Source organism: Cinclus cinclus, chromosome 3 (genome assembly GCF_963662255.1).
Source record: "Cinclus cinclus chromosome 3, bCinCin1.1, whole genome shotgun sequence".
NCBI classification, from domain to species: domain Eukaryota; kingdom Metazoa; phylum Chordata; class Aves; order Passeriformes; family Cinclidae; genus Cinclus; species Cinclus cinclus.
Window position 1 is genome coordinate 2,100,999 of NC_085048.1, and position 17,068 is coordinate 2,118,066.

A 17,068-nucleotide genomic window follows, 5' to 3' on the forward strand; every position below is an offset into this window, starting at 1 on the left:
TCCTCCAATTCATGGAATCGCCAACATTTTCCTCCCTCTATTTTGACACAAAAGATATGTTTGCAAAGGATCCTTTTTAGTCAAAGGACTTAACTACTATATTGAAGCTGTTATTTTAGTAATCTTTGTATTCTTCTTCTTGATCTTGAATATAAGTCTCCTTTTGCCCAGAGAGGCCATGAATTTAATTTCTTTTCTTAATTCAAATGGTGAGTCTCAAAAGAAAAAAAAACAAACAAACCTAAAAGAATCCCAATCTCCCAAAAAATTTGCCATCCTTAATGCCCATTTTTAATATCAGGAGAACTTCCACTTCCAGAGCTGTAAAGGCTGCAGTTCTCCCCAGTAGTGGATGCACAGAAACACAGGAAAAATATGGCAGGTTAAGTAGTTCAACTTTCAACTGTGGTGGTAGTTAAAACTCTGGCTTAATTAACAAGTTCTGGAAAGTGATTTTTTAGCTTTGTACTTTGGAAGAATCTATTTCAGCTGGAAAGCCACAATTTGTGTCATGATTTTGCTCTTCCATTTAAGTGGTGAGATGGTATTGAGTGACACCAAGGAGGTGCCTGTGATGCTGTGGAAAGTGCTGGTGCTGTAATAAATGAGGTGAGAAATCCTGAGTGTCCCTGTGAGCAGGACAGTGCAGTGCAGGGGGGTGCTGCCCTGTGCTGTGTGTCAGAGAAGGGTAAATGTTGGCATCTCTCCCCATCCTGCTCTCCTCAGTTGATAGGACTTGATCAGAATCATTCTTAAACCAATTACCAGACTTAGGATCCTGTTCTGAACACTTTGGCTCTTGCCCACATCCATATTATGCAGATTATATCAAATATAGGTCTTATAGCAAAAAGCACAACTGGTTTTGTAAGTCCTGAGCTTTGCTTATTAGATAAAGCAGTGCATTTTAATGGGAATTGGAGAAGGACCTCTGCAGAAGAGCATCTCCTCAGTGATGCTAGAGTGCTTCCTACTCATCTACAGTGAGTAGAAGAGTGGAAAAAAATGATTTCTTGTGATCATTAAAGAGTCCAGAGCCATTTTCTCAAGTGTTAGAGGTGTTAAGGCTGCTGTCTGGCCTTATTCCCAAACGGGTAATTGAATTGCTTTGAACTTCTGCGAGTTCAATTGGACACGGACTTAGCTTGTAGCTGTTTTTATGGGATTATTCTGCTGTGCTCCATCACCTAGAAAGTTAAGTGTTGGGTAAATGATTCTTGTATCAGCGTGGGCTTGGGCTGTGAGAGTAGGTGAGAAACCCAGTGCAGGAAAATAAGGGAAGAGAGCACTCTGGCCACGTATCCCCACTGGAGATCAGAACAGGAAAAAATTTGGGGAGAGAACCCCACATCCAAAGGGTGAAATTAATTTAAAAAAAGAGGTTAAATAAATCTCGATGGAATGAGAAGGAAAGGCAGTGCTGGTCAGAGCAGGCCCTGAGCAGCCTCCATTCCACAAAGTCCCCTTAGAAGGGGAGGGATGGTGCAGCACTGGGCTGGTTGGGACCTGCTGGATATTTTATATCTGCAGCTTTGGGAGAGAAAACAAATGCATTTTTATTTACCTCCTTCAGAGTTCTCCCTTCAGTCTGATATTCAGGTACCTCACGTTGCTTTTGGATGAGCCATGAAAGATGAGCATGAAGTTTTAGTGCTTTAGAATGGTACAATTGGACTGACTTTTTTGGGGGGGGGTGATGGCCAACTTAGTGTTAGGAATGTAAATAAGTTTGGTACTTTAGGCTACTTCCTTTTTTTTTCTGGCAGAACCTAAAGAAACTTTGTTTTAAAGGGCAAGATACAGTTGTTTAAAAATCTGTCGCTTTTAGTTTTGAGCTTAATTAGAAATTTGCAGAGGTTTTGCTTGCAAAATTGAAGGGAGAAAAATGCACAGCTGTTCTCCCTTGGTTATCTCTCTTTGGGTGTCTCCCCAAGGAAATTTGACAGCCCATTGTCAGTGATGAGAGTATTGATAGAAGATAAAGATGGGATGTAGAGGATATTTTGCTACACAGGCAGCAGAGTTTGCCTACAGCGAAGTCAGTCCACAGTCTGTGTTCTCAGGAAAAGTATTTTCCATCTTGATTTTCTCCTATAGCCCCCAATCATTCTGCTTGTCTCTATGTTATTTTATTCCTTGCTACTTTTGCAGTTGATTATATTTCACAAGGAAAAAGAGGGGGAAGTAAATTGAATTACAGGTGGCCAGAGGAGTGCAGGAGGATAAGAGCCTCTTACTGCAATGTGGGGGGATGAAGTGGTGGAGAATAACCACTCATAAATGAGGTGAATGAAATTAAGGTGATGCTAAAATGGCTGATTTAATTAACTACTTTGTAAATTGATCTTTAAACAGGGTAAGTTTATTAAAATATTTTAAAAAGGGAAAAAAATCTGAAGCCCTGCTCAAGTAATAGTTTGAAATAATGCTTACTGTAGTTATTCATTAAAAAGTTGTGGATAGTTGGCAATGTTGGAACATGTTCAATAATACCACGTTTTGCAATATTTGTTTTAGGGTTTTAATGGAAAATTCCAAGTTTCTGCAGTTGCTTTTAATACATAAAAGTCCCTCAGGAGCATTATTTCTAGATCTCTCATGGCTGTGTAGAAAAGCATGTGAAGATGGGGACAGGAATTCCAGATCAAGAAGACCAATGAGATGTGTCAGTGCAATATATGCTGAGTGTGCAAATATAAACAAGGCACTTTGGACATCTCTGTGTGACATGAGTGGCACCAGCAGGGAGATACTCTACTTTTGGTGTTCTTACCTCTTAAGTGTTGAAAAATTACCCACAAGTCACCTTAAGAGTGTGGGAGGGCTGAAAGAATTCTTTGCATGGACAGACAAGCAGATCATTGATTTTAGTTTGTCTGTTTTTTTCAAGTTGTCCACATTTTTCCAGTGGTTGTGTTAAACACAGTATCACGGGGTTAATTTAACAGTAGGCTTGCTAATCTTGCGTTACTTTCTGCAAGGCTTTAAAGTCCACTGATGAACAGAACTCCAGAATACAAGTTGGAAGTCATTGAATATCTAATTCCTAGGGCAGAGGGTGGCCTTGCCTAGCAGTCTTTCCATCCCTGTGAATTGAAATTCCTGCACGAGCTCAGTTGCATCAAATTGAGACCAGAGCTCTTGCCCTTGTACGGCCACGAGCGATGGGAGGTCAGCCCTTGCCCCAGCATCTTCATTAGCTGGAATTCACTAAAGGACACTTAGCATTCACCAAATCATTATGTGTAATTCACTAAAGGAAATTAATTTGGCCTGGGCACCCAGATCCAAGAGCTGAGCCCTGGCACTTCAGACAAATTAGGAATGACACCCAGATTTTAGAGAGAATCGCTGGCTGTGGCCACCGACTGCTGCAGGAGGTGGGGAGGCCCTGGCACAGGGTGCCCAGAGAAGCTGTGGCTACCCCTGGATCCCTGGAAGTGTCCAAGGCCAAGCTGGACAAGGTTTGGAGCAACCTGGGATAATGGAAAGTGTCCCTGCCTTAAGTCCACCTTTAGCTCCTTAGGTGGAACTAAATTATTTTACAGCCCCTTTCAATCAAACCGTTCTGTAGTTCAATGATTCTGTGTTGCTTGACATTCTTGAAGCCATCTGGAAAGTCTTGCTTTTGTCAGATGGAAGATTTTTAATTTCACGGGGCTACAAGGACAAAAGTTCTGGGTTTATGTGTCTGATAAATGGATGACTAAATAATTTAGAGTATGTTTTAGTATTAAATGTTGAAGAGTCTGTAAAGTAGGAATTCTGAGTGGAGGTAACTCTGGCTCATTAAATTTTCCAGTTCAAACAAAGAACTTGGTATTGACAGATAAATGATCCAGGAAGTAGTGACATTAGAAATACAGGTAAGAAATGCCCAAACCATCATATCCAGCGCAACCCACCTCAAGGCCAGCTGGTTAGAGAGATTTTCTGTTTGAAAACTGTGCTGTCAGAGCTGTGATGAGTCAGTAAGTCTGTGTGACACTTCTCCCAAAGCTGGGAGAGGAGGATGGAGCAGCCCTGCCTCCCCCAGAGGCCAGACCTAGAACACAACATCTGTTTCCAAATGCTCCCTGTCGAGCTCCGAAGGTCTCAGGCTGGGATGCCACTTCCAGATTGTGGTTGTTACAATTCCAGTCAGTTGCAGGTCGGCTGCTGCGTTGCCTGCCGTGCCCTCCTGTGGTTCAACAGTCTGGGTGCTTGTCTTGGAAAATTGAAAATGGCCTGGATGTTTCCAGTAATCAGTTTTCTGAGGGCAGCGCATTCCCGTTGGGCTGAAGAGCTGATGTGGCTGTGGAACGTCTGTCTTCTCACACAGGCATTTTCTTGGATGGGAGTCATCCCCTTGCCTTGTCCTCCTGCTTCCTTCTCCCACAAAACAATGGAAGGAGCTCAGTAGTTGCTGGATGAGGGCAAAGTTGGAATTTTCTTCTCATTTTTGTATTTCCCAGGCTGCAAGTGCAGTTTGTGTGGATTTGTGCATCCTGGCTTTGTCTTTACAGCTCTACTCCAAGGAGCCAGTCCCCAGTGTTGTTCTTCAGCCCCAGCTGTGGATCTCGAGTCGTTCTGTGACTCCTGTTGGGAGCTTCTCTGTGTCAGGGCAGAAATGGACATGAGGAGCCATCCTCAAAATCTGTGGGGAGGAATAGGCAGCCCTGTCCCTGGAAGGTCTCTCAGCCTGACAGCCATCGTCCCTCTCCTGGCTTTCACAGGGTCCTTGGAATTTTTCCCTGACTTTCCTCAGCTGTGATTTGCTCTGGCTCACAGGGACTGTACATCAGCTCTGTCACATCTCCTGGAGTTTGAGTGATCTCTTCACCCTGCTTTCCTGCAGGAATGGTAATAAACCCTTGACTCATGAGAAGATTCCTGAGAAAGATGGAAAATGCCATATTCTTCTTGCCAAGTTCTGCCTGCCCTCCATCTGCCATCCCTTCTTCTCAAGATCTAGAGTTCTGAAGGAGGAGATCTTGTTGTTTATGTGACATTTGGATCTGTAGCCAGGAGACTTAGGAAAAAAGAGCGATTAAGGGAGCATGCTGTGATTTTTTTCAGTTCCATTTCTGGGCTTCACAGCAAATAATGTTAATTATTGTGGCACCTTGGGAAGTTTAGTAGTTAAAAATGATTTTGTTGAGCCACCAGGATGGTCAAGTTACCTGAGAAGCCGGTCTTTGGAGAGGAAAATGCTGAAGACTTATTTCTTTAAATGAAAGCTCAGGAGTAATTGGATGTGCTGCACTTTCCTTGTCAGGGCAGGCAATCTGTGACAACATTCCAGGTTCAAAAGTTCCTAACTTCAGAAATCCAGCTTCAGTCAAATCAGCTTGGGTCCTACAGGCCGCTAGAATTTCCGCTGGGTTTGTTTTTATCTTCTTTTTTTTCTCTAAGGTAGCAACAAAAGTTAGGGCAACTCAAACTCTTTGTAGTTAAGATTTGAAAGAGTTGAGATTCAGGAATTTCATGTCACAACTGGTTAAAACTTGTCCAGAAAATCTTAGATCTGTGGCCACCACAGATATCTGAGATTGCTGTCTGGTGGGTACTTAACACTGGGCAAAATTTTGTCTGGAATCAAGTTGCAGCCTTAATTTACTGAGTGGCCACAGTCTCTGTAGCAGCGGTTTATCAAAAGCAAAAGGGCATGAACTGCAGGGCTGGTGCAGGTGTGGGGGATGTCAGGAGTGGTCCAAAATGCTGTTGGAGCACTCCAAGGAAAATAAACCCTTCTGCTGTGTGCTGAGATTGGCATTCATGGCTGGTGTCTGGCTAAGGTTATTTGGAGGTGGATTTTTGGAGCCGTCGTGTGTGCGTCTTAAAGTTTTGCACCAAAATTTATAAAGTATTTTCCACGTGCCACGTAAAACTATCAAACTGAACTACTTTGTATTTTACCTCATTTCCAGCCTGCTGGAAACCATGTCTCACTACACAGACGAGCCAAGATTCACCATAGAGCAGATCGACCTCCTGCAGCGCCTGAGACGCACGGGAATGACCAGGCATGAGATCCTGCACGCCCTGGAAACCTTGGACCGTCTGGACCAAGAGCATAGCGACAAATTCGGGAGGAGGTCTGGCTACGGAGGCGGCTCCTACAGCAACAGCACCAACAACGTCGCGGCGTCGTCCTCGACGGCCACGGCTTCCACGCAGACCCAGCACTCCGGGATGTCCCCGTCCCCGAGCAACAGTTATGACACCTCCCCACAGCCTTGCACTACGAATCAGAACGGGAGGGAGAGTAACGAGAGGTTGTCTGCCTTCAATGGGAAGATGTCGCCCACCCGCTACCCCCTGGCCAACAGCCTGGCCCAGAGGTCCTACAGCTTTGAGGCTTCCGAGGAGGATCTGGACATTGATGACAAAGTGGAGGAGCTGATGAGGTGAGTGAAGGTTTCTGTAAAAAGTTTGGAGGTGAGAAGTGGCTCAGCAGGAACGCTGGAATAGGGGTTGTGGGGTGGTAAGATGCTGGCGTGGGTTGTGCAGGGAGGTGGTGGATGCCCCATCCCAGGAAACATTCAGGGTCAGGTGGGACAGGGCTCTGAGCAGCCTGATCTAGTTGAAGATACCCTTGCTTATCGCAGCAGGTTTGGACTCAATGACCTGAAATGTTTCTTCCAACCCACACTATTCCATGAGGATTCAGTGATGGTGAGCAGGAGCTGCTTCAGGCAGTTGTTCCTGCCAGTGCTCCAAGGGTCACCATCCCAGAATCTCTCACCTGCCTTGTGGAGGCAGCTCCTGGCCCTTTGTGGGTGTCCCACAGTCTGATTGTTGAAATAATCTTTCTGGTGCTGTACCAAAAATTGGTATTGATGTTAGAGCACTCATTTTCCACCCGACTTTCATTCAGGATTCTGATCATGTATCAATTCACATGACTCTTCCTCCACTATTTCACACCCGTTGTAGTTCCTTCCATATACAGGGAGAGTAGGGAATCCATCTTGGAATGGTCAGTGCTTTCCAGTGGGATCTGGAGAGGATGCATGTTTTTTTGTTTATAGTCTGTGGCAGGGATTTGCAGAGTGGTGCAGGAAAATACAAATAATAAAGAAGAAGCGGAAGTTTTCTCTGAGAGCCATTTGGGTTTTTTCAGGGCTGACCTTCCTTTACTTGGATTATGGCAAAGATGAAAGAAGGGGATTATCCTTGTGAGGATGAAAGTCCAAGTCAGTGGGCTTTGATAGCAGAAAGAAATGAGGAAAGGCCAAATGTCTCAAAAAAAATTGGTCATAATGTTGGAATTTATTCTGTTTTCCGCCCAAAACTGCACCATTCCTGAAGTACCTATGGGGGAACTGGGGTCCATGAGCTCCAGAGTGGAAATGTGTTGGAAGCAGTTTGGAGATTTCAGGGAAAGATGTGGCTTTTGGGGGAGAGGATCAGAGATGAGCAGTAATAAAAGCCGATCAACCTCGTTTGCTGTCGGCTGCAGGATGATGGAATCATGCAGGAAGGGGGTGAGTACAGCAGAGTGCCAAGTTCCCATGGCTGAGGTTTGGGTTCCTGTGCAGTGAGTCTCAGGTAATGCTTTTAGTGCTTATTTAAACTGAAATTACTTGTGTTTGCAGGCATATGGAAGATGACTGTTGGGTACATAAATAAAAATGAACCCACAGCACAACATTCATTTTGCATTTTACATTTGCAAGCTTGAGTCTGCCTTCAGTGTAGCTGGGGCAGGAGGGGATAAGGGGAAGGGAAATGTCTCATAAATGCCCTTCTCAGGAAGGGAGAGAGGAATAAGAGGGGAAAAGCATGTGTTTATTGCAGTTCAAATTTGCTGTGTGTCACAGTACATGTGCACCTCCAATTTATTTGCTTTTTAGCACAGTTTCAGCCCCTTTTGAACTACCTGTGCAGACCTTGTAAAAATCATACAAAGACCTCAGTTCACTCAGTGCAAGCTCTGGACTAGGTAGGGGACTAAAGAAGGGGTGTGAGGACAGAGGTTGCAAAATTTTGGATCTTTTCCTTGGGGTGCTGGAGGAGGTTGATGTATGCACATTCATTTGGGTAACTAACCATGCAGCCTCTGCTATCCTTTATTTTTTATTTTTCTCCCTCATTTTTATGAGTGAGGTTTTTATGCTGGTATGAGAGATTTATTCATCCCTGTGTAATGAAACTTTGTACATTCCATATGGCAGTGCTGCACCTAATATGAATTATATGGGACATGAGTCATCCATTCTCCTGCTATGGTACTTTGATCAAACGTGACACTTGTTAATAGAAGTGTCCAGCACTGAGGCACTGTTTTAATGCCAGTCTTCCCCACTCCTTGTCCCCTAAATAAAGGAAATGAAGGCATTTTGCATCTTGCAGGTGCACTTTGGTCCGTCCCTCTTTTTGTGTGTCCTGTTGTTTTGTTTTGGTAGGAGGGACAGCAGTGTGATAAAGGAGGAAATCAAAGCCTTCCTCGCCAACCGGAGAATTTCCCAAGCAGTTGTTGCACAGGTAACAGGTAAGAGCTCGGGGAGTCCTTTCCTCATTTTGGGAATCTCTGTGTCTGAGCTGCCTGAGCATGGTGCAGATGTTGGAATATCACTTGGCTTTCTGCATTGCAGTGCAGATCTGTCAGCTTAGTCATGATAATGTATGCCTTTGATTTAAGACCCATTGTCCTGCACATCATGGAACTTCCCCAGTGAATCACTTTTTTTTTTTTTACTTTTTTTTTCCCTGTGGCTTGTGCTGGCAGATTTTATTTTACAGCATTATAATAAAGCCTGAAGTTCTTATCTTAAAATGAAAATGGTTTTCCTTAATTCTTAAATTGTTGTTGAGTGCGTCAAATAGATACGTATCTGCATCTCTGGGTATGGGGGGAGAGAGAGAGAGAGAGAGAGAGAGAGAGAGATAATGTGTATTTATGTATTAAAAAGTATATGAATAGTCAGGAGACACAGCTATAGCTGGTGCCACTGTAGCCATGAGTTGGAGGATGAGAGTTGGAAGTTTTATCCAACCTTTTAAAGTCACAATTAATGAAAATCCTAAGGGAGGTTGAAGGATGACCAGACCAGCTCAGTTTTACCTGGAAGGAGCAGGGTTCTGGGTGCCCTGTGTCCTGAGCCTTCTCTCTCACATCCAGACAGGTGAACTCACTTCAGTGGTGTCAATTCTTCCCTGGGTGTGTTCCTAGAGATTTACAGAGAGGTTAACAAGGTCCTCTATGGGGTGTTATTATTTCTCTCTTCCAGGCACACAGCCTGGAACAGCCTCAGAATCATTTTAGTTGGAAAACCCCTCTAAGACCATTGAGTCTGACCACTCCTCCAGCACTGCCAAGGCCACCACTCATCCATGTCCCCAAGTGCCACATCCACATGGCTTTTAAATCCCTCCAGGGATGGGGGCTCCAGGTGCCAGGGGTGGACAGCCCTTTCCAGGCAGGAATTGTTCCCAGTATCCAACCTGAACCTGTCCTGGCACAGCTTGAGGCTGTTCCCTCTCATCCTGTCCCTTGTTCCCTGTCAGGGAGTTGTGCAGAGCCACAAGGTCCCCCCTGAGCCTCCTTTTCTCCAGGCTGAGCCCCTTTCCCAGCTCCCTCAGCCTCTCCTGGTGCTCCAGCCCCTTCCCCAGCTCTGTTCCCTTCCCTGGATTCACTCCAGTCCTTCTTTTAGGATGAAGACTTGATCATAAAATTCTGAAAGCTCAGTCCCGTGTTACACCTCTACGATTTGTTAACTTTTTAACCCAAGCTTGGATAAAGATCTTGAAATAGATAATTTTAAGGTTCCCTGATGTCTGGGAATGCCAAAGCAGTAGGAGGGAAGTTGTTCTTTTATATTTCCAGGATTTGAAATGTCATAGGAACCCACCTACGTCTGGGAACTGTGGGTTTGCAGACGTGGCAGCAGTTGAGGTGGGCAAGCACAAACTGGGGCTTGAGCCACAGAGCCAGGAGTTCCTTCCATGTCTCCAACTCTTCTGTGATCCTGGGTAAAATGACTTATCCTTCCCTGGTCTTAGTTTCATCTGAAAAATCATGAGATTAACAATTTGTGTAAATGTAAGGCCTGTTACTGGCCTTACCAGATGTTAGCACTAATGCTTCAACAATTAATGTGTAAGTTGAATCACTTAAATTGTACCTGAACTCTAAAATTTTAGTAGTTAGTGGGTCACTCTCCTGCTTTTGTTTATTCCTTGCCTGAATATAGTTCTGGAAGAACTCATCTCTGAATTAACCTCTGTATAGCACCCAGCAAGTCAGGTTGGCTTCCCCTGCAAGAGAAGTAGTGCAAAGAGAGGAAAACTGCAGAAAAGGAGACTTTCCAAAAGAAGCCAATGTTTCTTTTTTTGGTCAGTGGGACTGCCACAGGTGGGATCATTGAATCAGAATCACCACACCAGATCCAAGTCTGTATCAGTGAAAGGAATGGATCTAATTATAATTGAGTGTTTTGGTGCACGTGTTTGATACCCTGCAAGAAACTGTAGGAAAGGCAAGAGCAATCTCTCTTCACACCTGATCTTTCCCTCCTTCCACTCTGAGCCTGTTCTTTTGGATTTCAGTGGGCATTAAGTTGGCATTTAACCTTTGGGAGCTTTCATTGTCTCCTCCTGTTAGTAAATGACACCAACCATCCATTTCAGACGTGGCTGACTGGATTTCACACCCTTCCCACTCAGCCGTCCTTTGTGACACGAAGGAGATCTCAGAGAGGGACCAGAGAAATACTGCAGGGTGTCAGTGGCACAGAATGAGGGCTGAGCTGAAGGCACTGTGTTATTATCTTTTTCTCAAGCCAAATCCACGGGAAAAGTGTACATCTTTGCATCTCAGTCAGTCCTCCCTTTGCTTGGTGGGAGCTGATTCATTTTAAATTAAACCCCCAGCCTTGTGTAAGCAGATGTGTAGCACTTCGTGCCACTCTCAAGTACATAGTAATGGCTTATCTGAGAGAAAAGGTAAATCTCAAAGAGATGTTTGGAAGGACCAGATTAAAGAGTGTGCTCAGCTGTAGCAGGGAGAAACATCAGCTTCCTCTCAAAAGCAGGGAGTGGTGAGGAGTGACTGAAATAGTTCGGGACAGAGATCCGGAGCAGAGCGTCCCAGGGCTCTCCTTCCAGAGCTGTCTCAGGCCTGATGAGTGCTGGATGACTTTGTGTATTCTTCAGATGCCTCCAGCATCCCTTTCAGCTGGGGAAGAGACTCCCAAGGAATGTCTGGAAACCACTTCTAGTTCAGTAAAAAACCAGTTTGTACAAGCAGAGGCTTTGCAGAGTGTATGATCCCAAATGGCATCACCTCAGGATTTACAGCCTTAGTCTTACTGATGAAGATTTTCTGTAAAAAGTTACTCGTACAAGAGGAACATAGAAAAATTACCTTTTAGTCTTCATCCTGTTGGCCCTGGGAAGATGCAAGAAAGAAATGAAAAATTTATGGCTGGATCTGTCCAGGAGAGTGGCTTGGCTTGGCTACCTCTGCTGGCAACTTTTCCTTTCAGCCTTTACCAATTCTCTGTTTTCCCAGTCCTTGTGACCTTATTTATCCCCATTCTGTGACTTGCCATCTTCTGTCCTTGGTGCAGAAACCTCAGCTGCAACTGTGACCCCCTCGCAATCTCCCTTTAACCTTATTTTGCTAATTCTTCAAACTACACTTTCATTCAGAAACATATTTTCCCTTTTTTCCCCATCTTAATTCTAACATTGCAAAGCACTTACAGGATCCATAGTCCTACAGAGCAGGTCTGCATCAGTAAACAGCTTTTGCTCTTGTTTTTCCTGCTGTGGCACAAGGCGAGTGATGGAGAGGGAGGATGCAGGAGAGAGGAGCACAGAGCTGAAGGTTAAAGTCAGCTGTTGCAGTAGAAAAATGTTGAGGCTCTCTTAATCTTTGTAAAATTACCAGAAACTTTAAAAGTCATTTAGATAATGAATCTGACAGGAAAAATTAAACCTGGAAGACATTCTACAGAGCTGCCTGGTGTATGGAGAGGAGAGGGCAGGTTGGAAAATAGTAACAGGGTATTAAAAAGTGACTTGAAAATAAAGGGATGATTGATAAGAAGCAAAAACTTAGCATAACACTTACTAGTGCTGGTCCTAAAAACAGGAGCTGCTTTTTATAGAAACTTTTTTTAATGGTGTCTGTAATAAGATAAACAAGAAGCACTTGGGTTGGGCTCTGTATAAATAATCTCCTGCTGATAAGAAAAATGACAGTATAAACAGGAGCTAATAATAGTTCCTGTGGAATTTCCTATCCTGGTGTTTGGAGCTCCTTTTAACATCACTGCAGCCTGCTCAGGGCTGGGGGTTCAGCCCTACGTGGGGCAGGTGAGCTGCCAAATTTTTATCAAATACAATTTGAAGTTGTGTGTTGCAATTTGCTTAAATTGCCAAAAGAGTTGTGCTTGGGGACCAGGTTATGGTCAGAAGTCAAAGGGTGAAGAGAGAAATGTAAACTTCTCTCAGAGATGCTGTCTGAGCTTCCAAAGTTAGATGCAGGGTGGGGAAATGTTTGCAGGAACTGATGTCTTTCTGTTCTACAGTAAAGGAGAGAGGGAGGAGAGCACAGGGATGAGCCCTCTGCAGATGGGCTAAAGTGGTGTGATGGATGATGCCTCTGCAAGGTTTGGAAATCTTACCCTTCCTGTTTTTTTACACATACGGAGTGAAGGAATAATAAAAAAAAACCACCCTTATTTTCCTGAGGTTACAAAGCAGAAATTTCAGTTCAGTTTTCTCAGTTTTTAAAAGCATAAAAGCTAAACCACCATTAAAAAAAACCAAAAATCCCAAACCATCAGCAGTAAAATGCAGAAGTCATTTTTTGGGTTGTTTTTAAATACACATAGAGCTTTCCAGGATGCAGTTCTGGTACCCTTCCCAATTACTCTGCTTGTACAACCCAGCCCTGTCCTCCTGTCTTAATTGATAGGAGATCTCCAGGACTTGGCTTTACATTATGCTAAACACACGTGCAGTGGAGGGCAGCCTTGGAGCACTGCTGGAACAAATAAAATCCCCACAGGTTTGGAACCCACACACAGAGATGCTGAGCAAGTGCCAGTACACAGGGAAACTTAACTAGTTGATTGTGAGGAGAATTCAGAAAATTCCTGAATTGCTGATCCTCTCAAATGGCATGAAACTGCATTTTGAGAAACATTTTCCTTCCTGGTGTTTTTTTTTTTTGTTTTTTTTTTTTTTTAATACTCCTGACAGCACAGAGATTTGTTTTTCTATGATTTTGATCTTTTCAGGTTTTCTGTAAACAAGCTTTGCTAATCTCTTGAATTGATAGATGTCCTTTGCAAGCACTTGTTCTCTGAATCTGGGACTTTGCTTACAAAGTGAAGAATTAAAACACAGGCAGTTAACTTTCTTCTCCAGGTCTGACGTATTCCAGGTGCTTCTGAAAACCTCTCCTGAAAGAAACATGAAAGAAATGCAAAGCAGAGCTGCTGAACAAATCTATCTGTGAAGGTGAAAACCAGTTCTCAAAGACTTGATGAATAGCAGAGTTGAGGGTTATGAGCAGATTGAAGCTGCACTTAGCAGTGGCCTTTTCTTGATGATGTATTTTGCTATTTATTTTATGTATTTGGAAGGGAAACTCTCCCCAGATCAGTTGTGTAGGAGACAGCAGGGCTGGAGTGAGCACAGACTGTTTTGTTTATCACTGGGAAGTGTGACCTGCTGTGGGAAGGAGTGAGTGTGACACAAGCAGTCAGCATCTGAACTGCAGTAATCCTTTGTGGATGCCACTTTCCTTCAGTATTTTCTGTGAGAAAACTGCTGGTGTCCATAACCAGATGTGTTCCTGGCCCTGCTGATGCTGAGCCCAGAGCACCACAGCTCTCCTTGATGTCCCTGCTTCACTTGGAGAGTGAATTTCTTCAGCACAGCTGGGTTTTCACTACTCTGGAGAAGTTATTTCATTAATTGCTTCTGGCAGCAGAACAATTTCTTTTTTCCTGCCAGTGCAATTCCCTGAAGCAGAGTGTGATTAGAGACAATGTGACAGGAGGGTCCTGGTGGTCACTGTTGTCCTGTGAGTCAACTGTGTGAGACCCACTTGAGATGCAAGAAACTCTGACATGATAATTGGGGGGTTTGTTTTTCACATTGGAAGGAGTTAAGGATGGGTTTGGATCCCACAGCCCTGGGATTTGGGAGAGCCTGGGTAAGTTTTTCTGAAAGACTTTGCATGTGACCTTGGGTTGGTCAAGCTGTTGGGATATGGTTTTGGGGCCTCTAAACCTTGCTGAGGTATAGATAAATTTTATGCCTTAAACACATCTTGCAGAAGCAGCTTTATGAGCTGTGAGGACTCACAGTTAGTCAGAGGCTCAGCTGCTGTGGCTATATGAAAGCTGCAAAAGGATCCCAGCACAGATCTAGCTCTGTTTGGGAGAACTTTGATGCAGTTCAGGACATTGGGACAGTGCATAATTTGTGAAAATAAGCTTTTTATAATGAAGATGGCACAGGTTGGTCAGGAAGTTGGTGTCTGCTCCATCCCTGGAAACATTCAAGGTCGGGTTGGACAGGGCTCTGAACAGCGTGATCCAGTTGAAGGTGTCCCAGCTCCTTGCAGGGGGTTTTGGATTAGGTGACCTTTAAAGGTCTGTCCAACTCAAATTTTTCTGTGATTCCATGAAAGTGGACATAGCAAGACCCAGCTTGAGTTTTTTGGCTCCCGCTGCTGTGCCTTGCCCTCAAGCACATTGTGTGGAGTGGTGACATCTGTGCCACATGTGACAGTGTCAGGCAGCCTCTTGAGCAGAATTTGGATTTTCCACTCATGGCAGACATTTAATCTCTATTTATAATTTTATCTACCAGTGCTTTGTGTTTGTATCTTAGGTTGTTATCCAAACACTCAACACACACTAATTCACTGCAATAAATGTAAGTGGACTGTAGTAAACAAGTAAATGACTGGAGCTGTTACCCAGTGATTAATTAATTGGGAGCAGGGCAGCCAAAAGCAGTGAGACACAAACCTTTGTGTCTCACAGCCCAGGACAAGAAATGGCTTTTATAAATCATAATAGGTCAAAAGAGCTGCAAATTTTGAAAACTTGGACTTTCCACTGGTGATCAGGCATGCAGATGGCAGGGTTTCAACTAGGCTGGAGTCTTGTTTTGGGCCAGAGAATGTTATCAACTTACATGGCCTTCTTTTGGTATTAACTTGTGTGCTTCCACAGTTACTTGATGTAAACTTGGCAGAATCTGAGGGTTGTGTTTGGTTGGATAATTCCACTGCCCCAATAGTATAAACTCAGTTTTAGATCCCACTGTGGGCCCTGGGGGTAGGCAGTTCTTGGCTGCCCCAGCTGTTCCTGAACTCTGTCAGTTGAGGGCAAGGCAATCTCTGGGAGTGGGTTCTGGGAAAATCAGGGTCTGTTTTGTGAGCACAGCTCTGCTGAGCAGCAGTGAGAAACAAAACACACCCATCCCTTTCCCCCAGGACAATTAAAACTTCATAACCTCCAGAATTCTGTTTGAGGAAGAACAATTAAGAGTACAAACCCAATGATTTTAAAAATCTGGTTGGTGTAAACCCCCCTGAATATGATACCTGAGAGTCAAGTTGAGACATTCTGAAGTTAACTACTTTCAACACACACAAAAAAAAGCATAATAAACCCCCACGTTAGAAGTGGTAAAACTACAGAGAGTTGTTTTTCATTAGTTAAATATGATTATGAGAGCTTTTAAAACCTGGATGCATCTCTAGAGGTGGGGAGGCAGTTTGGGTTCTGTGTGCAAACCAGCCTCTACCTGCCCGGGTGGTATCACCAAGCAGGTGGTGGCACAGGTGGTGTTGGCAGTATATTGGTGCTTGGAGTACCTCCTAAAACTTCACTTCTCAGGAGAGTTTGGATGTTGTTAACCTGTTCTGATGGCTGAAGGGCTTTGTGGAAGGCACAGGGAGTTCTGAAGTAGTGCTTCAGTTACTCTGCAAGCTCTGCATTTTTTACATTTTCAGATGAACCTATTGCTGACCTCTTCAGGCACTTCTTCTTTTATTTAGTTCCTCTGCTGATCACTTTTTGCCCTTCCTGCATTGATCCTTCATTCCCTGTCACACTTTGGAAATAACTGTATTAACTTCTAGGAATTTTTCCCCCTTCTTACTATTTTCTTAGAACTCTTGCTTTAAAAAAATGCATTTTTTTGTCCCTGATCATGCCTAGGTACCTCAAGCTTGGCTCCTGCTTTGCTGACAGACAGCTGCTCTTTCTGGTTTGCTTTCTGGCTGTTGTTACAGCTGCTGACAGTTGGTTTGCTCCATTTCTGGGCTGATGTGATCTATATCACATAAACTGTTTTCTGTGTTTATCTCCCTTCTTATTCAAGCATTGAACGGTAAGGATTTCCTAACAATCATTATTTATATGTAATGGTGGGGAAGGGACTTGTTCCCATTTCACAGATGAAGTTTAGGAATCAGGGAAGGTGTGGACAATTCAAGTCTGTGATAGCTTTGGCTTCCCAGGTTTTATCCTCTTTGCTTTTGGGCTGATTATGCAGATTCCCTGAGTGTTCCTTGAATGAGGTTGAGCAGGAGAAATTCAGGCAGCTTGGGACAGAGCAGGGAAGCTTCAACTCTTGCTTTTTCTGGGACTGAAACATCACAAGTTCCTGGGCTTTGTAAGACACCACCTGTTATCAGTAGATAAACCACTTAAAATGTTTGGTAAAGAACTTTTCTCTCTCTTTTTGTTCTCTTCTGGTTTTTGGCAGGTATCAGTCAGAGCCGGATCTCCCATTGGCTGTTGCAGCAGGGGTCGGACCTGAGTGAACAGAAGAAAAGGGCATTTTACAGATGGTACCAGCTTGAGAAGACAAATCCTGGTAAACAAATGCAGCCTAAACATCTCCTGCTGTTTATTTACAGAATGGAAGCCTTTTGTTTATTAGCATGGATAATTCACTTCTCGGCCTGGGGTACTCCAGAGGTTCTCCCTCTGACCAGGTTAATTTTTAGGAGGGTGAGAACAAATCTGGTTTTGCTTTGCAACGAATGATGCAGAGCTGCTTCATCCAGAGCTGCCTCATCCAGAGCTGTCTGTCCAGCTCT

General features: G+C 43.9%; 1 protein-coding gene across 9 annotated transcripts in view; it reads left to right on the plus strand.

Annotated features, from left to right (window-relative positions):
- The first annotated feature begins 692 nt into the window (after positions 1 to 692).
- Positions 693 to 17,068, plus strand: part of HMBOX1 (homeobox containing 1) — a 50,986-nt gene continuing 34,610 nt past the window's right edge. For all 9 annotated transcript variants that reach the window (XM_062488373.1, XM_062488374.1, XM_062488376.1 and 6 more), the window contains exons 1-4: positions 693 to 715; positions 5,910 to 6,389; positions 8,391 to 8,476; positions 16,732 to 16,842. In XM_062488373.1, the coding sequence (XP_062344357.1) occupies positions 693 to 715; positions 5,910 to 6,389; positions 8,391 to 8,476; positions 16,732 to 16,842 (700 nt within the window). The remainder of the gene's footprint in view (positions 716 to 5,909; positions 6,390 to 8,390; positions 8,477 to 16,731; positions 16,843 to 17,068) is intronic.